Source organism: Lissotriton vulgaris, chromosome 5 (genome assembly GCF_964263255.1).
Source record: "Lissotriton vulgaris chromosome 5, aLisVul1.2, whole genome shotgun sequence".
NCBI lineage: Eukaryota > Metazoa > Chordata > Amphibia > Caudata > Salamandridae > Lissotriton > Lissotriton vulgaris.
In genome coordinates, this window is record NC_141693.1 from 1,568,776,172 (window position 1) to 1,568,803,804 (window position 27,633).

Below are 27,633 nucleotides of genomic sequence, written 5' to 3' on the forward strand. Positions count from 1 at the left end.
CTGCGAACAACAGTAGTTCAGTTGTTTCCATGCATTTGTGGTACATTTTTTACCATGAATGGTGTATTTGCGGTAAATGTTTATCACAAATAGTATGATGGCATGTACATTTATAAAGTGGCATAATGGCGTAATTTCTAGAATTTTGTATAACAAGTTTAACACATAATTCCCGAAATTATACAAATATTGCCTGCATAATTTAACATGCACCCAGGCATAATATATATACAACCTCCAAGCAGATTCCATCAAGAAAGGAGGCCGTGTGCACTTGAAAACTGCGGAGTAAAAAAGTTTATTGTCAATTCATAGTGGCTGCAGTGAAGTGGGTAACACGATAACAAACAAACAATGTGTTAGTAGTGTTGAAATATAAATATAGTAAAAGTATTAAAATGTCTACCATATACGTTTATGACATTGGTCACCATCTTCAACATTTTGGTAAACCAACATAATGTAATCTATGTCCAATTCAATCAAAATTACATAAATTCAATCCCAGTGGTTTATGTATATCTGCAAGTCATAAATCCTCACCACAAATGAGCATGAACACGGATGAACATATAAAAATATGGACCCGTTTTCCAAATTAAGAGGGGGGCCCTGGAGAGCTAGTTGAAAAGGGGCTGTCAACCTTTGAGTCTTCCCTGTCTATATGCCAGAAAAACCTAGTGGCAGCTGGTAGGGAACGGTGGCGCAGCGGGGATATGGGGAGGGGGTAGAAAGTAATGAAATAATAAAGAAAACTTACCTGCTGGTCGCGTCGCCTGCCGCCGCCTCTCTGCTGCCGCTTCTTGTCGCAGGAAGCACCCGGGCTCCCAGGCTCTCTAAGTTAATCACAAAGCTGCAATACATCATTGTGATTGGTTCCCTTAAGTTTCCCAAAGCCAATCACAGAGCTGTATTGCAGCGTTGTGATTGGTCTGAGCACTGTTGTTCGGCTCTCAGACGGGGACAGGGAGCCTGTGCATGTTCCCCACCAGACTGTGTAATGCAGCCTTGAGGGGAACATGCAAAGTGCGCAGGAATGTTTTGTTGGCCAAAGACGGCAGGTCAAACATTCATGCTAAGAATGGAAAAATAAAATGATAATAACGTTTCGCCATTATCATTTTATTTTTCCTCTACACTTCTCTTAAAGCAGTGGGGCGATGCTCCTCAGGCTTAACGGAGGAGCCGCCCCTGGAATAACCAAAGGCAAACGTGACAGATAACCAGAGACTAAAAAGAGGGTCACTCACAGTGAATTGCTCATCATCTGGGAACTCTTCTGATCAATGTTATGCCTCACGGTATGAATAGGACAAAAGAGAGTCACAAAACATTGGAAGATGTGGCCTCACCCAGCCCCCCGGGCTTCATACTTCATCATTGGCCAGGCCACATTGACCAGAGGTACAAAGGGGGGGGGGGGGTGATGGACGGAGCATCTGAACCAATCAAATACTCACACCAAGTCAACAGATCTGGGTTTAATCCATCACCGTTCTTTAGCCCACTCTGCCATCCCAGTTCAGACATATGCAAATCAGTCTGACCCTGTGCCTCATGGGAACAGTCCAGCCCGAACTGCCAAGCCATGCCTTCCCTGGACCGGAAACAAGCTTCCGAGGACCGGTTTCTGGCATTTCAGCCGTCTTCAGCCCGGCTTGCTTGAATCCAGTGGCAAAGTGAGCAAGGGACTCACGTCTGAGCATACCCTGCCAAATAGCAGGAAAAAGAACAAATGCCAACTACAGATATCTGGTCAAATGAGACCAGGACAAAATAAAAAGTTTGTGCCAACTGTGATGGAGCATGGTTCAGATAGAAGGTGTGGATTGGGCCTGGTCCCGGCTTACTTTAGCCCCAAGAAGACATTTTGAAGAAAAATGTTCTGAGAAGGTAAAGTTCAGCAGGGCAAGACTGCTGGCGCTTTTCGAGGAGGAAGCGGTGTCATCTGGGAGTGGCTAGACGGACTTGCTGTGTAGGGTTTTCTATGGATCTACCCTTATGGGAAAGTATAGAAGTGTTCCTCTATACTATGTATGTCTCCTACAATGATGGAAATCACACAGCTTTGTTTATATACCCCTCACCCACCAAAAGGACCCTTGGTGGCATGCTTCATCATCGGGGTAGTTATGTTCCAGACGAATATGTATACTATACTATACCCCAGTAGGTATATTGCTGAATGGGTTCTGGAAGAATAAAAACAGAGTTAAAATAACCTAACACATCCAAACTACACCATATTTGGTGTTGACCTGTAAAGAAATGTGATATATTTCTGTGATATATTTTTCTTAGCTTTAACAGTTATCATTAGTAATCAGTGCTGTGTTATGCGGGCAAGATGGGACAATACCAAAACATGCACACACAACAAAACATAAAACACACACTCTATATTAAAGGACCGCGTGGTGTGCATATCCATAGGATAAGTATAACTGAGGGTATCTGTTAAATATATATTTCTCCTTCAAAAAACTGTTTAGTGACAGATAAAGAAGCCTCCAAAGTTTACGCTGTTCACGTACTCTTATATCGCCCAGATAATGCCCCATGAGCCTTCAAAACGGGAGGGAAGGGGTACCTATAATCACACACTGTTAAAAGAAATTGAAAAAGAAAAAGAAAAATGGTCGGTTTTGAGCTCCTTCAGAATTGAGCAGAGTTTTACTGCTGCAAATTAGCTGTGCCATACTTACAATATCAAGGTTACCTCCTCACCAGGACACTGCCTCGCCGCGGCTCCGTGGAACATTAAACCAATGTTGGCAGTGTCCTTAAATACTGAGCATAATTGGTAGTTTTGCCGCCAAAAAATGGCATTAATTGGTACAAACACTAGACCGTCAGAAAATTCAAGATGGTGACCTAGAATGGCACCTCCTGCTGAATGTGTTTGCTCCTCACTTACTGTTGCTCGAGAGTGTTTGTTCCTCACTTCCAGTTGCTCCAGTGTGCCTGTTGAATAGCCCTAGAAGCGAAAAAGACTAGTGGGCTAACTAAAAGGACCCTACCTCTTCCTAACTCTTTAAACTATCAGAGCGTAAAATGTCGACCAGTCGGATAATGAAAAAATATATTAATAATATTAAAAAATAAAGTACACCAGGTCTGGGCAAGTATTTACTAATGGTACGTGTAATTGCGTTTATGGTAGATATTGTACCAAGGGAGTATGCAGCCAGACATGCAGGTTAATCCGAAGTGTTTTTTTCCGTTTCATAATATGCACGGCAAAATGTTGCTTCAAAAGATTTTTATGTAGAGGACATATAGTGATAATGACACCTCTCTACAGAAGGTTGAGCTCAAGATGGCAAAGGTGAATAGGAGTGTAAAAACATGTGGCAGGGGATTAAATTCCACAGGGTAATGTACAGGCCACATTTTTTCAGGGGTGTTTTTCTGCTGGCCCCAAGTTGGCTGACAGAAGGGTTCTGCCCAGCCGTTTCAAGAGTTTCTTTGCAGTGTATTTCAGTTGTTTTCTCTTCCCAGAGATAGTGACAAAAGTCACAGGGAGATACAAATCAGCTAAATTGTCCCTAGGGGATGTCGTTGTTCAGACCTGTAATGTGTGTCCCCAAGCGGAACACCCACCGCTGTTCCTTCTTGTTCGCTGTTCAGTTGTTCGATAATGGTCCACTGTAGGTCATCCATTGTGTTTTGGGTTGTCAAGTATTGGGTAGCCATTTTCGTAGTGCTGACGCAACCAGCCTCACCTTTCAGAGGAAGAAGTGGCTAGAATCCTGGCTTCCATTAATCCCTTTTAGGGGTTAAATACCTCTGAACCCAGTCCAAATAATGGGGAGTGGGATGAGTTGGCAACTTTGAAGAGAACTCAGATCAAGACAGCACTTCATGGTTTGCTGATGACATAGTGTTTCAGGGCGAAGGCAGCACCACAGGGCCTAATCATCCGCAATAAACCCTTCATATTCCAGCAGGATAAGATGTTCAAGAAGGATTGGTCATTGGTATTATGGCATTGTACCCGTGACTGGCTCATCCTAATCATCAAAACGGCCACATGGTTGACCCAGGAACTCAAGATTCAGATCCAGGCTTTGGAAGTACAACTGGAAGAGTTACCAGTCCCCATGCGTTCTCAAAAAACACCTGGAAGAATTAAACCAGCAAATGAACGAATTTGAGATATCACTAAAACAAAGGAAATACAACAAGCTGAAGAAAGACACGGTGCGTTTCAGTCACGAAAAGGTATACCAATACATTTGTGACGATGACGTATCTAGGAACTCAAAACAAGATGAGAGCTCAGAAGGAGACGCATCGGACTCAGGGTCGAATAGTTCCAGTTACAGCAGAGTAGCGGCCCAAGATACCAATGAGGGGGCAGACAACACCTAAGACCCCTCAACAGAGGCCACCAGCATATCGGCCATATCCCTATGGCCCACCACCAATGGGAGGGGCCTACCCACACTGGTTACCCTCACCACAGGAGTATAACTACAATTATTATGGACAAACACCTTTTTTAGTGGCACGCCCTGGTCCACATCAACTGAAAACTTTATGACCTGGCTGAACCAACAAAACATCTATCTGAAATTCACCAGCACAACTTCATGGACAAACTTGGTCTTCCTGGATTTGAATATCTTCCCAGATGAGGGCACTTTAAAGACTATCACTCACTTTAAAGTTACAGCAAAGAGCTGTCTGCTGTTATATAACAGCTTGTATCCCCGCCACCTTCGGGACAATCTCCCATACGGACAGTTCCTCCGCTTGCGGAGGAACTTTACGGAGATTAAAGACTTTAAGAGGCAGGCTACTGTCTACAAGAGAAACTAAAGAAATGCAACTACCCTACACGAATCATTGACAGAGCCATGAAGAGGGCATGTAACAACAATAGGGAAGCACTGCTTGAACCAAGAGTACCTAAGGACCCAGAAGAGAGACCAAAATGTGTCACTACTTACAATACCAACTCCAATCAAGTGACAAAAATTGTAAACAAACATTGGAGCCTCCTGGCCTGGGGAAACCTCAACCTTCCCAAACCAATGTTTGCATACAAAAGGGGAAGGAGACTGAGGGACATGCTCGTCCACACATGACCACAACACACCTTAGCAATTGAGGCAGAACATACCCTCCTACCCCCCGTGAAGGGCCATTATCCTTATCTGAAGAAAGCAAAAGTAAAAATTCAGGAATGGTACGGGATGGGAGCTGAGGAGATTTACAAACTGCAACAGCAAGAATGTGGTTTATATAATCACTTGCCCATGCAGAGTGGAATATGTCGGAATGACAACTAGACCTGTCAAGACACGCATAGCAGAGCACAGGAGCAACACACGTTGCAAAAGAAGCACTACGAAAATGGCTACCCACTACTTGATAACCCAACACACAATGGAAGACCTACAGTGGACCATTATCGAACAACTGAACAGTGAACATGGTCTTCTCGATAAGGAACAGCGGTTGGTGTTCTGCTTGGGGACACACATTACAGGTCTGAATGACAACATCCCCTGGGGACAATTTAGCTGATTTCTATGTACCCGTGACTTTTGTCACTCTCTCTGGGAAGAGAAAACTACTGCAAATACAGTGTATAGAAACTCTTGAAATGACTGGGCAGAACACTTATGTTAGCCAACCTTCTATTAAACACTTGGGACCAGCAGAAAAACACCCCTCAAATAATGTGACCTGTACATTACCCTGTGGAATTTAATGTCCCACCACACGTTTTTCCACTCCTATTCACTTTTGCCATCTTGAGCTCACCCTTCTGTAGAGAGGTGTCAATACCACTATATGTCCTCTACATAAAAATCTTTTAAAGCAACTTTTTGCTGTGCATATTATGAAACATGAAAAAAACACTTCGGAGTAACCTGCATGTCTAGCAGCATGCTCCCTTGGTTCAATTACATGTACCATTAGTAAATACTTGCCAAGACCTGGTTTACTTTATTTTTTATTATTATTGTTATTATTATAATTTTTTTTCATTATCCGGCTGGTCCACATTTTACGCTCTGATAGTTTCAAGTTGGGAAGAGGTAGTGTCCTTTTAGTTAGCGCACTAGTCTTTTTCGCTCCTAGGGCTATACAAAAGGGCACCCTTGGGCAACAGGAAGTGAGGAACAAACACCCTCGAGCAACAGGAAGGGAGGAACAAACACATTCAGGTCACCATCTTGGATTTTCTGACGGTCTTGTGTTTGTACCAATTAGTGCAGTTTTTTGGTGGCAAAACTACCAATTATGCTCAGTATTTAAGGACACTGCCACACTGGCTCAATGCTCCACCGAGCCGCGGCGAGGCAGTGTTCAGGTGAGGAGGTAACCTTGACATTGTGAGTATGGTACGTACAGCCAATTTGCAGCAGTGAAACGGTGCTCAATTAGGAAGGATCTCAAAACCAACAGTTTTTCTTTTTCTTTTTCAATTTCTTTTAACAGTGTGTGACTATAGGTGCCCCTTCCCTCCCATTTTTAAGGCTCATGGGACATTATCTGGGCGATATAAGAGTACGTGAACAGCCTAAACTTTGGAGGCTTCTTTGCCTGTCACTAAACTGTTTTTAGAAGGAGAAATATATTTAACAGATACTCTCAGTTATGCTTATCATATGAATATGCACACCACGCGGTCCTTAGATATAGAGTGTGTGTTTTATGTTTTGTGTATGCATGTTTTTGAACTGTCCCACCTCGCCTGCATAACACAGCACTGATTACCAATGATAACGGATAAAGATAAGAAAAATATATCACAGAAATATATCACTTTTCTTCACAGGAGACCACACCAGATATGGTGCAGCTTGGATGTATTATGTTATTTTAACTCTGGTTTTATTCTTCCAGAACCGATTCAGCAATATACCTACTGGGGTATAGTATACTGTGCATGTTAAATTTATGTGCACCACTTAGTAAGGATTATATATAAATACACACTTGTTTTGATTTGAGTGTCAAAGGGATCTCTTCTAGGTCCTGATGAGAAGCCAGGGGAGGGCATCGAAACATGTCAACACAGGAGACACTGCTCATTAAAGCATAGTATCTCCATCTCATTCCCCTCTCTTTACGATACCAGCTCAAAGGAACATTAAAATTTCATTTTTTCCCCTGAACGAGGTATTTTTTAATTTTTCACCATCCACTCACTTCTGACCCTTCCACTCACACTCCTACACCACACATAGTATTGTTTTTCATAACTAATGCTCCCACGTAGTCGTAGGTCGTAGCACGCCCCATCCCGCAGCGGGCGGGAAGACCCCAATGATGAAGCATGCCACCATGGGTCTTTTTGGTGGGTGAGGGGTATTTAAACAAAGCTGTGTGCTTTCCACCATTGTAGGAAGCACACGTAGTTTGGAGGAATGCTACTATACTTTCTCATAAGGTGCATCCCTTTGTTTTTTGACAATATGACTTGAGGAGGGCGTATCCACCTCTTCGACTCTTTTGAGCATTACCTCTTCACTCCCTTCTTGTGTTACTTTGATAGGTATTTCTATGATCAGACTTAGGGCCTGATTTAGATCTTGGCAGATGGGTTACTCCGTCACAATGGTGACAGATATCCCATCCACTGAAATATAAATCCCATTATATCCTATGGGACTTTTATTCTGGTGGTGGGCATATCTGTCACTGATGTGATGGAGCAACCCATCCAACAATATCTAAATCAGGCCCTAAGTCGCTTTTTTGTAAGTCAGAAATCTCCTACAGGATGAGGCAGGAAGCTGGAGCCAACAAGAGTTCCATGAGGCCTAATACCCCTTTGTCAAGGGGCCGCTTAACAGGATTTGCTGCTACAGCTAAACCAGTCTGACCTGTGATGCAGGTCCCGTCTTCTCTCAGTTCTCTGAGCACTTTTTAGCTAAAAATGTTCTATGTTCCAAGGTTTGAACTTTGGCTGTCTGATCACCTTTAGCACTTCTAAGGGTTCAGTACTGGAGGGGCACCACTTGGAGGGTCAGGACTCACTCAGGTGTGGGTCCAAGGTGGGGGAAGCCTTTTATGTCCCTGAGGGTCTGATTAGGAGGCCAGCAAACCAGCACTTTGGAATCACTTTGGAAGTCATGGATTCAAGGTTAAGGTCCTGAGTGATTGAAAGGATGAATGAATGTACAAGTGCAAAGGTGAGTGACAGACTGTATGTTTGATGACAAATTGAGTGCCTAAACCCAATGGTGACCTGAAGGCACATCCATTCATAAGGCAGACTGATTAGCATTGCCATTACTTGTTCTGAAATGCATTTTGTGCAAAAGTGTCAAACTTTGAACCTAGATTTGTTGGCCTGATTGACAAATCAGGGTCTTGTACATATATGGGGTGACAACTGACCCCCCCACAGCCAAATTGCTTCTGGGCACAGGTCGCAATTGATGATCATGTTCAGCTGTCCTGCTCTGAACTATTCATTCTTGCCCTTCACAGACATTACGTTTGCTTCTGCCGTGTACTTAACATTGCTTCCTGTTTCTCTCCCCTTCAGCTTGTGCTAAGAATACACCTGCGCTATCGGTGTATCCTGTCAGACCATCCTATCATGACATACTGAACTCCAAGGCCTCTGTCGCCTGTCTGGTGCTAGGCCAAGACTTGAAAAATGCACGTGTAAGCTGGGAGATTGACGCAAAGTCTAGCCCACCGTCTCAGCTTGAAAGCATCAAAGAACATGAAAATAAAACCCAGAGCGGGTGGACGACGCGAGCAGTGACACCTGATGAATGGGAAAAATCGACAACCTACCAATGCAAAGTGACTAACGTCTGCGGCATGGAAACCAAGGGGGGACTCATCACCACAAGGGACTCAAGTGAGTGTCAACAAAGCCCATGGGGAGGTGGGGTGGATCTGGCACCAAGAGTACAAGCTTGGTAAAAACTGTGCTGGGTCTGACCGCATGGCTGAAAGAGTGGCTCAATGTACAATGTCATGTTGTCCTCATTCCTCATTTAAAGACTCGTATTATTGCATTACCACCATGAGTGTGTCTGTTTTACCGGAATAAGACATTCCAGTTCCTTGTTTCACAACCACACTCAGGGTACCTTCCAGCTGACGCAGTAACATAACAAACAAGCATTTGGAATGCAATCAGTTTCGCATTTGAGAGAGTTTAAGTTATTAGCAGTGTAAATGACAAAGCCTTTTATTTATATTTTAAACAATGCCATAGCTCAAACTCACGTAAAAGCGAGACCTATTGCATTGCAAACACTTGTTCATTATGTAGCACGCTACCCTGGAGCCAAAGATTAGTAGTTAGTACTGTTTGTGTTTATTTATTGGTATGGTATTTATTTATTTATTTTTATGGTTTATTTTGTGCATCAATCGTGTTAGGTTTGTGCTCTCGATTTGATGTCTGCTTTGAAGAGGTTGGAGTAGGGGTAGAATGATATGAATGATTTGAAAAGGGGGAGTTTGGAGGAGACAGAAGGAGGAGAAATTGTTCGAATCATTTTGTAGGCGCATGCATGTGTGTGGTTGTGCACTCAACAAATGACTCAGGGCCACCTCACAGGATTTTTTTTTTTTAGGCAGGCGGTACAGCATGACTAAAAATCATTGGCAAATCTTATAGGTCTTCTAGGTGTCACCGATTGGCTTTGCCAATGTATGTTTTATATTGTGCCGTGGCTACCTAAGATATATGGCGCATAGTATGCATTTCTTTCCGAGCTGCTCACCACAAAGTATGCACATAACTAAAGCAATGGATTTGGTGTTTATGAATTTAACACTGCGCTTGGCATGCTGTTTCAAGCACTTCACAATAGTATGCAATCAGTCAGTATCTGCAGGAAATGAACACCAAAGTTTGAACAAGCAGCGTGTTCTGAAAGTGGAAAAGTGAACGTCAAATACTTCGGAACTTTCCTTCGCCCTCGGGTCACTGTAACTTATGATCAAACTAAGCATTTATCAGCGACTCGCTCCCAGATAGGAATGTTTTGAGGCTCAGAGCTCTTTAAACAGTAGCAGCTCCTCGAGGGAGAGCTGTGGGGTGGTGGGTAGTAAACTCCAGCATACGGCAGAATAGAGGTAAGTAAAGAAAGAAAGAAAGAAAACGAATTACATTGCAAACGCTGCATGTTTTTGACATCCTCTCACCAATTGACATGAAAATAAATGCATGTTGGATGAGGTTATGTTTTGTTGCACTTTTTGCCTATATTTTGTGAATAATGTATTAAGTACTGTGAGCCTATAAATCATTTTGCAGAGACTCATGAATGTATTGACAAGCCAAAAAGGAACTTCTGATTCATATCTTGCTAGATCTAGGTCTAGGACCATTGTCCTCTAGTGCAAGGACTGCAGAACCTTGTGTGGACATCACCTTCCCAATCGTAACTTCTGACCGGATCCCAACTGCTCCACTAGGTTTTAGGTGGTGGCCAGGCTTTCTTCCATAGGGTGTTCTCAGAGCTCTCCATAACACTACTCAGCTCTGTGCCCAGGGTGACAGCCACGGGTCATATAGGCAAAGAATGTGCTCTGAGCTTTCAGACAGATGTCTATTGTTGACATGAGAATGGCCATAAGGTTCTTCGTGATTTGGAGTTTAGAGAGTGAGAGAGGGTATTGCATACAACATCAAGGTACATCACATCATTGGTAGGGCAGCTATTTGTAGCAAGCGTTGTTACATTTTTTCCCACATTTATTCCCACAAACATATGTGCCTGTGCCATTCTAGGGTTAATTACCACGGCAGATGATTGAAGATCTATTGGGAGCAAAACACCTGGGACCCACTGACATTTGCCAGGGCCACAGACTTTCTGCTTGTGTATTGAATGTTTGATGTTTGAGTCCAGATGGAAAGGAACCATAAGAGCGGTGCCACAGTTGCAGACCTATGAAACTGACCCTGTGCATGGGCTCCCCTTTCGAATATAGGCCAACTCTGGGGACCTCAAATACCAACTCTTAACGGGTATTACTTTTAGCTAGACCTATCAATGTCCATAGAAGTGATATTTGAGATTCTTTATCAGAAAACAAATAGGTTCTGCCTTTGAAACTTGTTGAAATTGAACTGCGGAAAGATGCCAATATTGAGCAGTGGTCATAGTATTAAATCTAGAGCTCTAAGTTAAGCAATAGTTGTCCGTTTCAACTCAGCTGTGCTCCTATTGTCCTCGAGAGAGCTTATGCAAATCAACCTGCCAATCACAAAGCAGGCAATTTTCAGTAGCCTACAGTCCAGTTCAGTACTGTCAATCAAGAAGGTTCATAGCCACCAACACATGATTTTCTTTCTGATGACCTCATTGGCCACCCATAGGTGGCCCTCCTATATGTATGGGTCCAGGTGATACTTACTTACCAGAGTAAGCTTACATCCTGGTCTGCACAAATAACATGTACTATAGGGACATGGCACTTTACAGTAAAACAGTTCCAGTGCCTTCATCATGGATTTAGTTTCAGGAAAACCAAGCATGTGATGCTTGTTCAGTAAAGAATACCTTACTGTGGGGGCTGAGCACCATACCCCGGAAAGTTGTGAGCCCCTGATGGAGGAGATCAAAATTAACTATTAACAGCTATTTCTCTGTGCAGACCAACACTCACACAGGGAAATGTGAACATCCCTTCTGTATCTAAACAATGGTTCAAAAGAAAAGTGGTGAGGTAAGAAGTCTTCTACTCCAGAACTCCTGGCCTGGAGCGCAATAAATGGTCTTGCCCCACTACATTGTAGGAATTGGTGTGTGGTTAGTTTTCCCTAGTCTCCTTCGGGTCCAGTTAAAGCAGGGGTCTCCAAATCGGTCCTGGAGGGCCGGATCCATGCCAGATTTTTTAAATTACTACATGTATCTCAATGGGGATATCCCAAAAATCTGGCATGGATCCGGCCCTCCAGGACCGGTTTGGAGACCCCTGAGTTAAAGGGCTTGAACTTACTGTTTGGAAAAAGTGACTAGTGTGACTAAGGTTGGATGTACAGGCCTCCTTTTTTCTGCACTGCAAACCCTATACAACAAACCTGATCTGCCCAACTCATACAAGGGTTTTATGGACATTAACAATGACTTGATGGGCATCCCCTGCTTACTGACTACTGACTTTCCATTCTCTGCACCTTGGTGTACCTCGCAATTATGGGCATGGTGAGCTCTTTGATTCTGCCCACCGACCTTGTGTCTCTCTGTCCTGCAGTTGACCCCTGTGCCAGTCAGGCACCCTGTGACAAAGGGTTATGTGCATCTCCTGTCACCCATGTTAGTACTGGCAAGACTGTGGACCTGCAAGGCGGGCCATAGTGTATGTTCATGAGGGCTGCCCCCTCTCTTCAGAGAAGAGCTCACAAGTAGCATGTCCCAGAAAATTCCACACACAACATACATTCAAGTTCTCACAAAGGCCAATCAGATAACAACAATCACCATCAATCATCCTGTTATCACTGCTTGCATCCTCTCTTTCTTTCGAGAAGGCTTCAACTCGTGCAGCTGTCCTTGTGCACTTGTGGGCAGAGAACGTGCTGCAGTCTCATGATGCCTCTATTCAGTCCATACTACTTTAAAAGAAATTGGCTAAGCTGGATGAACCTGCCAGAGCAGGCCAGTTGAAGGCCACCAACTTAGTTCAATGACTGGCCCCTCACTTACTGTAGGGACAGCCTTAGCTTCATCTGACAAGCCACGAGGCAACAACTGTAGACGTAAATGATTAGGCTATGCAAGAATAATGTCTCGGCACCAGAAAATCCAGAATCTTATGTAAACTGCTCTGAACGCCAAAAAATGTAGACAAGTAGGTTTTTGTTTCATGGTATGTTTGCACAGCAACTCCAGCTGCAGGATAAACGACAATGAAAGTGATAGAGACACAGTCTTTTCAGCTGTTCATACCATTAATAATTGTTATTGTCTTGAGGATGGCGAGATAAAGGCCCTGGTTGATAAAACATTTTCCTATTCTGCATGAACCTCTACCTGGCATATTGTTGTTCTTTTTTATTGATTTTCAACCGACGGGATATACCCACTATTATCATTTAATTTTACAATACAATAACAAGTGTACGTTACAAAAAGCTCAAAAAGTGGCATCCAGAATTCGAGAATACAACATCCTACTTAGTACTACCGCCACTGCAAGAAGAACCAAGCTGAGGCTGGAGCTTGGCCTAGCAAGGCCTGACGTGATCGGCCAGGGGGACCTTATCAAGATGTATCTAAGGATATTAACGGCCCCGGCTAACTCCCTTAAACATCACTTGAGATACATCTTTGAAGACCCAGCATCGACATGGCACACCAGGCTAGGAATTGCAACTAAAGCTCTTAAGATTGTGGAGGAAAATCATGTGCGGCAGGACATCCCGCTGAACGTTTGGAAGAGAGCCATCAACAAACAAGTGAACTAAATCTCCTTTGAACTTTATTATAAATCTCTTCGCCGTAGCCCCAATTTGGAACCCCTAAACCACTCATACACTGTGGGCAAAGCACAATCATATCTAAGCGAGGCCATCACAACACAGGCCCGAAGCAAAATCCTATGCATGAGGCTGATCACGCTCGGGATAGCAGATTTCAACCCCGCTTGGGCCCAAAGAGGAGACTCCATATCCTGCAGGCTATGCACGTACAAAAGGGAATCCTGGCTGCATCTCCTCTGTTGCTGTCCTCATTTTAAGAATGAACGCCGGCAACTGCTACGCCCGATCTGCCTTAATCGGAGCATAACAACATGCTCGGAAGCATCAGCCCTGTGTTTGTCAACCACCAACACTTTGCTCTTTAGTTTTTTTCCTATTTCCTATACATTCCTTTGTGTGTTTAGGTGTTGGGTTCGATCTTCAGGTGTGATTAATTACTGTCGGATATTTTGGACATTAGAGGCCCCTAAATTGTTAGGAAAGTAGCCAATAAATGGGCTCACTCCATTTCAACGTTGTTGTCAGGAGTAAATATTTTTGCACTTGTCTTTTCCATGCCTATTTCCCATACACAGTATTGCCAATCCTTAATGCCAGGAACCTTGGTTGTGTTCTATAAATTAGCAATCTATGTTTGCCAGCATTCAGTCCTAAAGCCATTTGTTTTCCCCTCATTAAGTGCAATGGAAATGTTTATTTATTTGAAAGTCCTAGTCTTGCGTATGTCAGAAATCTCCATGGTATTGCACTGAATATTTTATCTATGGTGTCTAACATTCACTACCAGTATTTATGCATTTGGGCAAATCCCAGAGCAAGTGTGTCAGCTCCTCCGTAACTCAACTACATCTCCAACGCTTATCCCTTTTAGCTTGGTCCTGTTTCTGTAATTTTGCTAGTGCATATTACCAATGTCAAGTCAATTTTAACAAGATTTTCTGGCTACTGTTCTTTTTGCCATATTAGGTGTGCTTCTGAATATCTCAGCCTACTCCTGTTCCTTTGAGGGCCTGCCTATCTCAGTCTCCCATCTCTTTTTTCATAAGGTTTAAGGGATATATTTTGTGAGTCTAATATCTTGTATGTAGCCAAAATGAGGTTCTGATCGTCATGTTGTAAGTGGTCGAGAAGTGTTAGGTTGAAGTACCCAGGGACATATTTACAAGCCCCTTGCGCCACTTTTGCATCACTTTTAACATGGGAAACCGGCGACGGGCGGCAACGCGCGGCACTGGCCCGTTGCGGCGGCCTTCATAATTTATTTAGGGACATTGACTGACACTACTGTCAGACAATGTACCCCAATAAATTATGAAAGCCGCTGCAAAGGGCCAGTGCCGCGCGGCCGCCGTTTGAAGTGCAAGCGCTGCTCACATGACCTGCTTGCAAAAAGCTAAAATTGCTGCCTGCAGCGCACGCACCACATTGCCAGATTGGGCTATTTTGTTGCGCGGTGGAACAAGCTCCAGCGCGTGCACCTTGTGACGTCTGAGCAGCCCACTACCGGTTCAGCCAGGGAGAGGGCGTGCAGGGGTTGGGATGGATTCCTGCACCCTTACCACCATACCCCGCTGACGGTGGGTGAATCAGCTATGGTGCCTGACACCCCCGGATAGGACAAGTTTACGATTATAAAGTGTACTTTAAAGGTAGGAGAGCAGAGTGGATCTGAAGAGGCAGTTTTTAAAACCGGAGTGTAGTGTGTGAGTTTCGGTGATATAATGTGAGGGTAGAAGGAGTAACTTAAAGGTTGGATAGTTTAAATATAGGATGGTTTAATATAAGGCAGAGGTAGTAGGAGTATGGAGTAGATTGGGTGTTAAAGGGGTAATTATGTTTGTATGCATTTACTGTTCTAGCACGTTCTAAATTCAGTACACTTCTGAGCAGATTTGCAAAGATTCACACTATGCAACTATGTGCAATAGTCTCCCTTGCACAACCAAAATTAACATTGCATCAGGGGCATAACACAGGCCCCCGCATCCCCCGCAGTGCTGGGTGGCCCAGGGGCTGCAGGGGGCCCCCTCAGCACTGTCCTCAGGCCAGAGAGCTCCGGATTAAATCGGGAGCGGAACCCTTTGTGCACCTTGCAGGGGGGGCCCCTACGACTTTCGTTACGCCACTGCATTGCATTGTATTTACTGCACATGCGGCCACAATGATGGCATCAGCCACACAAATGCCAATAACTCTGGGGCATATTATCAAGTAGGGCATTAAAAATTATGGCAGTTTTAGTGGCATAAAACTGCCGCTAATGCGGTGATAATGGGCTTGATAATATGGCCTTGTGAATTCCAATACAAACCCATGTTCTGGTGTGAACATGGGCGTCTATTGTAATTCTCCAGGGCATATTATCAAGCTCATTATTGCCGCTTTAGCTGCAGTTTTCTGCTGCTAAAACTGTGATAATTTTAACGCCCATCTTGATAATATGCACCTATGTTATTTGTGACAATAAATATGATTTTTCATTTATGCAAAGACAGAGAATCAATACTTTGTATGAGTTTTGTGTTTAGAATAAACCATTGAATGCAATTCTTTCATGCAGACAGCCTCCTAAGGGTAAATCAAGCACTGTGTGTAATTTTAGCAAATATCAAACCTAATATACTTTGAAATATTTTGGAATTTCCCATTGTCTGTTGTTTGTACTGGGCTACGCTAGTTTGTATGGCTTTAGTTTAGTTGATATGGATTTGCTTGGAGGTCTAGGCCTGTTGGTGTGATTTCCACCCCATTACACCCACTTTGCAAGAATTCTAAGGGGTTTTGTTGTGCTACGCAACTAGAATTAGATAAATCAATATTATGTTGTTACATATACATTATAATTTATGGAATAATAAAATGTAAGAGGAGAGAGAGTGAATTTCAATATCAGTAAATAAGACCAGTTCTAGAAATCCTTGGTATAGTGAAAGGGAAGGGGCATGGGGTATTAAGGCTGACATTGTGAGATCGAAGATTTGCTCAGGTAAAATAGGTCATGCTGAGTTGATACTGGGAGAGTATAGGAGTAGTAGGTAGGAGGTGGGAACAGTTTGAAAGATGGAAGTATTTAGAGGTCAGAAGGGATGTGACAAAACATACAGTAGCTTTGTGCTGGGGAGGAAGTTGGAAGGGAATAGTTTACAACTGGAGGTAGTTTCAGCATTGGAGGGGTAGTTTGAAGGTGGAGTTCGCATAAAGGTAGGGGTAGTTTGTTTGAATGGGTGACTTTGTTGTAGACAGTAGTAAGTTGAGATACTCTGACTGTAGGCAGAGTTCTTTGACAATAGGAAGTAGTTTGAGTGGAGGGGTACTCTAAAAGTATGGGGTAGCGAGAAGAGGGGGTACTTTTGGTGTTGGAGAGGATGTTTTGGTGCAGTTTGGGTGAAGGAAGTTAGGTTGAAAGGGGAGGGATCATTTGAGCATAGAAGTGCTAGACTGAAGGTAGAAGGGGACAGTGTGAGGGAAGATTGGGCTATTGATGGTTGGGATAGTTTAAGGGGCAGTATTGGGTAAAAGTGCATTAGCCCTGGCTGTGTATTAGTGCCATTTGAAATTAGTTTTAGCCACACTGCAAAGCATTTGCACTGCTGTACATTATGGCCACAAAGCATTGCCAAAACAATAGCTCTCATAAGTAAGATCTTTTGGCTTTGCCAGTGCTTGTTTGTGTTTTACTACAGCGTCAGCTCAGCAAAGTAAGTCTGTGCTGAAGTGGACATTTACAGCTGAAGAGTGAATGTAGCAAGCAACACCTGTGTGTTCTTAGTAACACACACAAAAAGAGCGTGGGCCAATATGAAGGTGCATATACTTTGGCATTACTCACGTGCTAACGAGAAATGTTTGTGAGGACAGGCACATACTGTGATATCAGGACTCACATTCAATTACTTTGCTTTCTAAACTTTCAGGAATATTGAAACGAGGCACCTTGGGTGCAATTACTTTTAATATTACATTGGGAAACTAAACTGTTATTAGAATACATTGCCACAGTTCCTTCTGCAGATTCTGTGGGTTGTCCCCTCCTAGTATACCCTTTTCCCCCCACAAAAATATGAAAATATTTCTATAGATTTTTACATATTTATTGCGGGCATGGGGCTGTCTGTAGTGACAGCGGACCACGCACGCAACCTGGGAATCATCCTGGACACATCCCTCACGATGACCAAGCAAGTCAACGCTGTCTCGTCCTCCTGCTTCAACACCCTGCGCATGCTCCGAAAAATCTTCAGATGGATCCCCACCGAAACCAGAAAGATCGTCACCTAGGCCCTCTTCACCAGCCGACTGGACTACGGAAATGTCCTATACGCAGGAACCACCGCCAAACTTCAGAACCGACTACAACGCATACAAAACGCCTCCGCATGACTCATCCTCGACATCCCCCGCCACAGCCACATATCCGCCCACCTGAGAAACCTGCACTGGCTCCCCATCAACAAGAGGATCACGTTCAGGCTCCTCACACAAAGCACTCCGCGACATACGACCCGAATACCTCAACAACCGCCTCTCGTTCTACACTCCCACACGCCAACTCCGCTCCTCCTGCCTCGCCCTCGCCACCATCCCAGGGATTCGCAGAACCACCATCGGAGGAAGATCATTCTCCTACCTAGCAGCCATAACATGGAACTCCCTCCCCACACACCTACGAACGACCCAGGACCATCTCACCTTCAGGAAACACCTCAAGACCTGGCTCTTCGAGCAGTAGCTGTAGAAAAAGGTAGGGCTAGGACCTTTCTCAAGATTTGCCCGGCGCTAACCGCCCTTGTACCATTCAAGTTTACCAAGCAATGAGGCAGGCGCCGGAGACCAGAAGGCAGGAAACAGAAGTTTATTCCGACGGAGCAGAACACATCAGATCAGACAACAAGGTATCATGTCGAGGTGCTCTAACAGCCTCTCGGAGGCCTGGCCTCTTATACACTGGTTTATGGCATGTGACCTTCCTTTAATACAATCAGGTCTTTGTAAGGCAAGAAAAAGACATCCCCGTAATCCTAGTGCTAATCCCACCCCCATATACCTTCACAATAGAGGTCCTCAACCTGCTGATAAGAGGAGGGGGCCATCACGCAGCTGAGTGTTCCGTCGAGTCTTAGGATGTGTGCGCCTGATCATATCACAGGGGGGTGGGGAGGCCTGGATCAATAGAGGGTCCTTTGAAGGAGAGCGACCTCATACAATAAAGGGCAGTAAATGATATCTCCCGGCTTAGGCAATGGCCTCGGACCTGTGTGGACAGTCGGACACGGGGTGAGGGGCTATCAATGGAGTGGTATTCATGCCGCGTGGACAATCCAGCGCAGGAGGGAGGTTTGTCAACAGAGGGGCATTCATGGGAGGAGAGGAGGTGTTGGTCAGGCGCTAGCGTGACTCCCAAGGACAGGGTCATGCAGAAGGGTCCTGCTCGTAAGGAGGAGGAGGGAGGGGGAGCCAGGGTGCGCGGAGGATGCTTGCTGGGTCAGAGGGACGTGCTGGCGATCGATCGTGGACAGGGAGACCATGATACCTAAAATGGCTGCCATGCACGTAATACATAGGTGACCTAGAATGGCTGCCGTGCATGTAGTACATAGGTGACAAGCTGGCGCAGATGATGTTCAGATCGCAAGTCAAAATTCCACAGTCCTCCCTTTTAACATATCTCGCCAACTTGTCAGTTTGAATTTATTCCCATAAGGCCACGTATTTCTACTTCATAGAGGGGACTCATGTGCTCGTTTCGGAAGTCCAAAGTCTTTGGGCACATACAGTTAGAAACAAGGCCGCACAAAGGTGGCAGACATTGGATACCTAAACAACACCCACATAAGATCACAACAGGTATCAACACAAAGGAAAACAACTTCCAACCCCAATTCTTCAAAGTGTCCCAAAACCAGTTCCCAAGCGACCATCCTTCTTGTTCTTGGTGAACCTCTGAGGAAAGTCTGTGGAGGTGTTCAATGGCTTTGTAGACTGAAGGCGAGTTGTCAGGCACGTATGTGCAGCAGCTGGATCCGATGATGCGGCATGCTCCTCCTCGGTCGGCTAGGACCACGTCTAGGACAAGCCTATTTTGGAGGGTCACGAGACGGACCGCCTGAAGTTCCGCAGTGTTGTTGGCGAGGATACCGGCAGTGATGTTGATCGTTGTTTCTACTGCCTGGGTCAGGTGCCGGATAGCACGGCTGTTTGCCATTGGGCCCCACAGAGGAACAAGTCCCTTTGCTGCATCTAGGAACTGTGCTCCGGTGGAGTCGGCTTGTCCAAGGTCGTCTGCACGCCTCTGCCGGTGATGGTTGGCAGGGGCTACATATGTGGGTGGGAGAACGAAGGCAATGTAACAGGTACCCTTCCAACCTCTCGGGAGCCAGGTGTAAGCTTTGGTGCCACACACAAAGTACATGTTTGGAGAAGCAACAAAGGAAGGGGGGTCAGCTGTGTCCAATGTCCTGGTGATTCGGCAGGCGCTGTGACCCACCGGTTGCGTTCCCTGGCCTTCTAGGCACACAAGGCCGGTGACATTAATAACAGACAGAGCCACAGTCAGTGTGGCGGTAGTTTGTTTTTGCAGATGAGAGAAGGTGGTTCTGGCTGGATTGTGGAGCACCTGTACTTCGACTCGTTCTTTGGCTGGAATGTCTTTGATGAAGGTGGCGCCTGCGAGCGCAGGGCACAAAGCAGCAGGAGTCTTTCCGGTTCTGTTCAGCCAGAACCCAGAGTAGAAGTGTGACACTGTCCGGCCAGAGGTGGCGTTATCCTTGTGGCTCTCTTGCATGAGGATCAGCCAGGCGAGGCAAGAGCCGTGAACTGAGAAGGGTGAAGGGATGAAGGGAATAGAGTGTCCAGTGGCATGCGGGAGCAACCCGCAGATCCAACAGTTCGTAGCATTGGCAGCAATGTTGTGTTGGTGCAACAGTTGCACAAAGGAATTGTTCCAGAATTCCCTGCGCCTCTCTCGGAGCTGAGGCGACAGAGAGATTAGGTGATGCTCTTTCAGGGGGGTCGGCTGCACAGTAGGTAGCAATGCCTCATGAGCCGGTGTGCTTTCCTCCAGAATCCAGAAGGAGGTCATGAGGAGGAGGCAGAAGAGGAAGACAATGAAGAGTGCGATTGTCTTTGATTTGTGCAAGTTGTCAGTCTTTGGATTTCTATACTGGGTATTTCCTGTTGCTTCCATCATCTTCTTATCTGGCGCTTCCATCATCTTCTTATCTGGCGCTTCCATCACCTTCAAGGGAGCTCGGTAGCGGGCAGAACCACAGACTTCGTTTAGCTTCTCTCCCGGCAACCTTTGATTGTGTTTAGGTCACCGTTCTGAGATTTAACTTAGTCCGTGGCCTACTTAGCCGAAACTCCCCCCTTTCGACGCAGGAAATACCCTTCTCTGGACGGCACAGTGGGATCGGAGAATTTTGCAAGTTCGAGTGCCCCAGTATCGGGATAACAGTCCAATATCGGTCGGTCTTTGCTCAGGAGCTCTTCTTGGGTGCTGACGTTTTCTGTCGTGGCCAGGTTTGCAGAGACTTTTCGGCAATGATGCGCGTGCAGCCAGTGCCTCTTCCCCTCCACTCGGAGTGCCGTTCGGGTGGTGATCAGTACTTGCCAGGGGCCCGTCCACCGGGGTTCCAGACTCTTGGTTCGCTGGAAATTTCGTATCAGCACGAAATCTCCCGGTTGGATGTCATGGCCGGGGCCCCTGGAAGCATCGGGGATAGCCTGCTGCACCTGTTGATGAATGACAGACAACGTTTTAGTTAACTTGCACAAATAATCAGATAGTAGGACGTCCGGGACGTCATGAATGGAGGTCGGTTTGGGAGCAGTCCAGAGATTCATCGGACGCCCAAACACGACCTCGTAGGGGGTCAAATGGTGCTTGGTGGGAGTGGAGCGCATTGATAACAAGGCCAGTGGGAGGGCATCCGGCCAGTTAAGTCCAGTGGTGGCCACTATTTTTGCCAGTTTCAGCTTCAGGGTGGCATTATGGCGTTCCACTAGACCAGCGGATTGGGGGTGGAAGACCGCATGAAATCGTTGCTTCACCCCCAACCCTTTTAGGATTAATTGGATAACCTCAGCTATGAAGTGGGGGCCGTTGTCGCTCCACAAAATTCGACAAAGGCCATAGCGAGGGAAGAATTCCTTCAGTAGTACTTTGGCAGTAGTCATGGCAGTGTTGTCACGGGTTGGATAGGCTTCCACCCATTTGCTAAAGGCACACACAATGACTAGTACATACTTCAGGTTTTGGCATCTCTCTAGTTGGATGTAATCCATCTGAAGGACCTCAAAGGGGTGATTGGGGGTCCCGAACCCTCCCCGGGGTACTACAGTCCCTTTCCCGGGGTTGTGTTGCAAACAGATGAGGCACTGCTGAACTAGGCGTCTGGCTGAGTCGGGGATTTTGTCATTGTGCCAGACTTTGGAAATGAGTTCGATCATGTGTGCAGATCCTATGTGTGCGGGGGAGTGAGCCATTGTCAGTATGGGAATCAGATATGAGTCGGGCAGCAACCATTTGTTTGCATCTTTTGTTCGCCAGCAACCCTCTTCGTCCTTCAAACCCACCCTTGCCCATTTAGTCAATTCGTGAGGGGTGCTGGCCGACTGTATGTCTCTGATCATTTCCCTTGTGTCACTCCATTTTTCTGCTTGTGACCTAGTCACATACATGCGTGTCACCGTCCTATTCTCAGCTGTGGTTCGTGCAGTGATGTCGGCTAATGCATTCCCTTGTCCGACTAAGTCTGTCACTCTTTTGTGTGCCTGACATTTGATCACCGCTAATCGTTTGGGGAGGAGAACTGCCTCAATCAGAGCGGACACTAAATCTCCGTGGAGGATTGGGGTGCCGTGGGACGTCAGGAATCCCCTCTCCCTCCACAGGAGCCCAAAATGGTGGACCACCCCGAAGGCATACTGGCTGTCCGTATATACGTTCGCGGTGGTCCCTGCGGCTATGATGCATGCTCGGGTGAGGGCTATCAGCTCCGCTGCCTGGGCAGATCGTTGTGTGATGCAGGCTGTCTCAACTACTGTTTGGGCTGTCGTTACTGCATAGGCAGCTGAAGTGGTGCCATCTGGGAGTTTGATGCATGAGCTGTCTACCCATAGCTCTCCCTCGGGGTCAGGAAAAGCAGTGTCTCGGAGGTCAACCCTACTCCTAGTCTGTTCGTCTGTGAGGGTCACACAGTCGTGTATGGGAGGAACGTCGGGGTCGTTTTCAGGCAGGGGTAACAATGTGGCAGGATTCAAAGTCGTGCATCTCTTTAGTGTGATGTGGGGTGCAAGCAGAGTCAACTCGTACCCTGTCAGTCGTGCGCTAGTCAGGTGTTGGGTCTTTGTCTGGTTCAAAAGGGTGTCAACTGCATGGGGCACTAATACAGTGAGGGAGTTGGAAAGTACGATTCCCTCGCTCTGACGGATGGAGACAGCAGCGGCAGCTACTGCTCGAAGGCAGGCAGGTAAAGCTCTGGCTACAGGATCAAGAGTGGCGGAGAAGTAGGCACATGGGCGCTGCTTAGGGCCAATCGATTGAGTCAGGACAGACAATGCGCATCCCTCCCTTTCGTGGGTGAAGAGGGAGAAGGGTTTGGAGTAATCCGGCGTTCCGAGGACGGGTGCTGAGCAGAGTGCATCCCGTAATTCCTTAAAGGAGGCTTGACACTCGGTGGTCCAAGGAAGCGGGGAGGGGACATCTTTGGTCAGCAGGGCAAGTAATGGTTTCACAATGAGGCTGTAATTAGGCAACCACTGTCTGCAAAAAGAGGTTAGGCCAACCAAAGAGCGGACCTGCTTTTGCGTTTTTGGGATGGGGGTGTCTAGGATAGTTTGGATTCGGTCAGGGGTAAGTTTCCTCCCTTCCTTGGACAGAAGATGGCCTAGGTAAGTTACTTGTGGCTGGCAGAACTGTAGTTTCTTTTTGGAGACTTTATGGCCATTTTCTGCAAGGAAGTGTAGGAGTTGGACGGTGGCTGTCGTTGCAAGCGGGGTGGTGTCGGCCGCCAAAAGGATATCATCGACATATTGGATCAACACCACTCCCTCTGGTAGCTGGAAGGCATCCAGCTGTCTTTTGAGAGCCTGGCTGTAAATGCTGGGACTTTCAGTGTACCCCTGGGGAGCTCTACAAAATCGGTACGAGCGAGATTTTAAAGTGAAGCCGAAAAGATAACGGCTGTCTGGGTGGATGGGGATAGAGAAAAATGTGTTTTTAAGGTCGACAACAGAGAAGGTGGTGGCAGTGGACGGGATGAGGGTCAGAATGGTGGTGATATCAGAGACCACAGGATATTGGGGTACAACCACTTTGTTAATCTCTCGTAAGTCGATGATGAAGCGGTACGCTTTCTCATCTCCTTCACCTTGCTTCTTAACAATAGGTAGGATTGGGCTGTTGCAGACGTTGCTAACCACTTCTTCAACCACTCCTGCATCTACCAGAGACTGAATGATCGCTACCAGTGCCTTCTCACCCTCTGGGGATATCCGATATTGCGGGAGTTTCGGGAGTATAGCGTCCTGTCGTACAGTTATGTGGATAGGATCAATCATCATTCGTCCCACATCAGAGTCATTTTTGGCCCACAAGTACGGAGGCAGGGTGTCAAGCAGGGACAGGTCAGCGTTAGTTATGCAGCACATGTGTCGTGGGGGACGGGATCTGGGCATGTCTGGGTTGTCGTACAGAATGACTCGTATCCCATCTGGGGAACACCTAATGGTAGCTCGAAAATGTTTCAGTAAGTCAATGCCCATAATGGCGTCAGGGGAGTTGGAGGAAAGTAGAAATGTCGCGTCAGCAGTGTTGCTTTCTAGGTCAAAGGTAATAGGTACGGACAGGGGGTTAGTGGAGGGCGTCCCATCGAAACCTATCGACGTTATGTGTGAGCCAGACAAGGGTGCCCTTGGAATCAGTCGTTTTGATAACACACTACGTGTCGCCCCAGTGTCTACCAAGAATGGAGACTCTGTACCCAAGACCTTAGCGGTGACATAAGGACCTTGCTGGTCAACACAGAGCTCGACTGGATCCCTCCCTTGCCCCTGGCAGTCCTATGCAAAATCGGGGGCATTTTCACCTTCGGATAGCTGATATTGATTCTGTCGGGGACGGTCAAATGTATTCAGTCTTCCTGATCTGTCATTGTTAGTGTCGTTGGAGTTCCCTCGTCCCTGTACTCTATTCCTCGGACCACCTGCCACATCCCTGGAATCCCTATTTCTATTCATCTCTAGCAAAACCGGACACTGGGTTTTCCAATGACCGAACCCTTTGCAGAAGGCGCATTGGTCATTGCTAATGTCTCTCCGTCCAGTGTGAGATGTCGGGGTGTGATCCTTAGGAGGTAGATCTCTGGGGGCGTTTGATTGGTAGTTCCCCCTTTGATGTTCCCGTCCTAGCGCTATACCCTGTATCTGGGCTATCATTACCCTTTCCTTCAAATCTTTCTTCTTTTTCTCGGACGCCCTATCATTCTCATTCTTTTGGTGCTAGTAATACTGAGCCATCTGAAGGATAGCTGCGGGTTTGGAGGCCCCCCAACTACTCTCACTTGTCTGTAGTTTTTGGGAGACTTCTTGAGTTAGTCCTTTTACATAATTTTGCACAAACAGGTGCTGTCCGGTTGCGGTGGTCATGTCCTGGCCACTGTAGTCGGAGAACACTGTCTCAAATCGGGAGAAGTATTCTGACACATCTTCCTGGGGTTTCTGTCGACAGGCCGTGACTATCGACCAGTCTACTTTTCTTTCCGGGACCAGTGTTTTTAATTTCTGAACTATTTTATCTGGGAGTTCCAGTATGTCCTTCACTGGTTTACTCCCTGGCTCTCGCTGTCTGTCTAGTTTACCGAGTTGGTCCCAGGTATGTCCAAACAGATCCGCGTGGTCAGCCTTCCGGATTTGCTTCCACACGTCAGCTGGCAGACATAGCCCAAAGAACAAGTCAATATCTGCTATAGTCATTATTGTTGAACCCAAGGCTGTACCCAATTCGGTATAAAATGCTGTCGGGTTCTTTCTTAAGTCGGGCAGGGTTTGCTTGAAGGTTAGGATATCTTGTCGGTCCCATGGTTGGTAAACCCAATTGTACACAACCCTTCCTTTTGCATTTTCATTGTTAATATCATCGCTCGTTCCCTGGCCCCGTGGCGGGATCCAGTAAGGAGCCGCTTCTCTGATAGGCATCATAGTATTGGCTACTTCTGCCGAGGTTGTTTCAGGGACCGTAACCTTGGCTTCTGGCTTCTGTTCTGTGAGGTGGCGGAAGACCTCAAGCATCTGCATGAAGAGCTCCGTCGCCTCACGTTCAGTCCCATCTCCAACATCAATTTTCCTATACAGTGTTGTTAATTTAGCGGGTCCCTTACTCTGATACCTATCTTCATACGCGTTCAGGGTGTAGTAGCTGAATCGCAAGATGAAATGCCGCCTGTGGCTGTCGGCATGTGAATTATATACGCTCATTGTATAATCTTCGCTCTCCCTTCGTTCTACTAATGTCTTTGCTATTTTGTCGATCCCATCCCGCTCATCTTTGCTCAACCTATTTAATCTGGCCGATGATTGTTTGCTAGACTCGGGGTCGTCTGATGAGGTTGTTAATGTGGCTGGTGCAAAGGCCGTGAGGGCTGGTGCACTAGCGCTGAGATCGCTTTCACTCCCACTCGGAGCCTGAAAGCTTTGTCGACAGGGGGCATATGGAGGGGGCATGTAGATGGTTGGGGGACCTAGTAGTAGCTCGTCGTTCGCTCGTTGTTTGGAGGGCAAGTCAGGGTAGAGCGCAGAGGGGGTCCTAACAGGACATTGGCCTGTCGACCCTGATTCTTGGTTTTGCATAGTTTCCTTTCTTTCTTTTATTTCTTCTTCTAGTTGCTTTGCGGCTAGGTGGGCTGCCTTTCGTAATTCTTTCCCTATTTTTGCTTCTTCTCTTTTCTTTCGTTGTTCCGTTTCTTTGCGCCACATGCCGATACTGTCGAGCATAGTGGGCGTGGTCTTATTCTTCTGGAGCGCTATTTCTAATGTTTTTATTTTATTTTCGTCAAAGGAACCTATCAGTGGCCACTGACTTTCAGGGTTCTTCTTTGTATATTTATGCCATAACTTAGTATAAGCTATAGCGACTAGTCCATGCTTAGTGAACATGTCCTTATTAGGGGTGCCCTCCAGTGGAGCTGGATGGTTCATCTCTAATAAGCGGTCCGGGCTAAACAGGCTACCAACCAGTGGGGAGAAGACAGGCATGACGGATTACAACGGGGACAAAAGTCTGCACTACCTATCTTATCACGGCGGACAAAGACTAGACAGAATATTTCTATTCTACGTTGTTTGGAGGCCGTGAATACCTCAAAAGAACCAATACCGAATAATCGGCCAATCAAACAATCCAGTGGGGAGAATAAGTGGGCACGAAAAATTATCGTTACCCACTCTTTCTCTACCTGCAAAGAGAGGCCTTGTTCTTCCCTGTTTGCAGACAAAGAATCTCCAGACAATAATCCACGAACGATAGTTCGGGAAACAGTGGGGGAGGAAGATAGGTACGACGGATTACAATGGGGACAAAAGTCTGCGTTACCTATCCTTCACTGCTTGCAAAGAGAGAGCCTGTTTGTTTTTCCCCGTTTGCAGACAGTGAATCTCCAGAGGGTTTCAACAAAGCGTAATACTAGTATTATCCAAACAATTTCCTCAATTCGTCGTGTTTACACGACCTTACCCGGACCGCATGGACGGTTTCCTGTCCTCTGGATCCAGCGCCCGATCGTCCTCTCTCCTTCGTGTTGTTCGCGGCACTCCTGATGGTTCCCAGTCAGGACCGTAGATCACTCGAGAGAGAGGTCTGTTCAGAACTAGTGAAGGTCGGATGATCGGCTGTCAGACGAGGGTCTATCGGACACGAGCTCTTCCCGATCGTTGCAGTCGTTCACTCTGTCATCGGGACCTCTCCCACTGGATCCACGTGTCACTGATGGGCCCCACGCTTTGGGACGCCAATTGTAGAAAAAGGTAGGGCTAGGACCTTTCTCAAGATTTGCCCGGCGCTAACCGCCCTTGTACCATTCAAGTTTACCAAGCAATGAGGCAGGCGCCGGAGACCAGAAGGCAGGAAACAGAAGTTTATTCCGACGGAGCAGAACACATCAGATCAGACAACAAGGTATCATGTCGAGGTGCTCTAACAGCCTCTCGGAGGC

General features: G+C 46.3%; 1 protein-coding gene and 1 gene segment (V, D, J or C); both read left to right on the forward strand.

The window, feature by feature from the left end:
• Positions 1-27,633, forward strand: part of LOC147716684 (Ig gamma chain C region-like) — a 520,390-nt gene that overhangs the window by 110,642 nt on the left and 382,115 nt on the right.
• The window catches only part of LOC147716686 (uncharacterized), a 241,853-nt gene that overhangs the window by 65,984 nt on the left and 148,236 nt on the right, over positions 1-27,633 (forward strand). Inside the window, exon 4 of the mRNA XM_086923644.1 lies at positions 8,516-8,839. Coding sequence (XP_086779770.1) covers positions 8,516-8,839 — 324 coding nt within the window. The remainder of the gene's footprint in view (positions 1-8,515; positions 8,840-27,633) is intronic.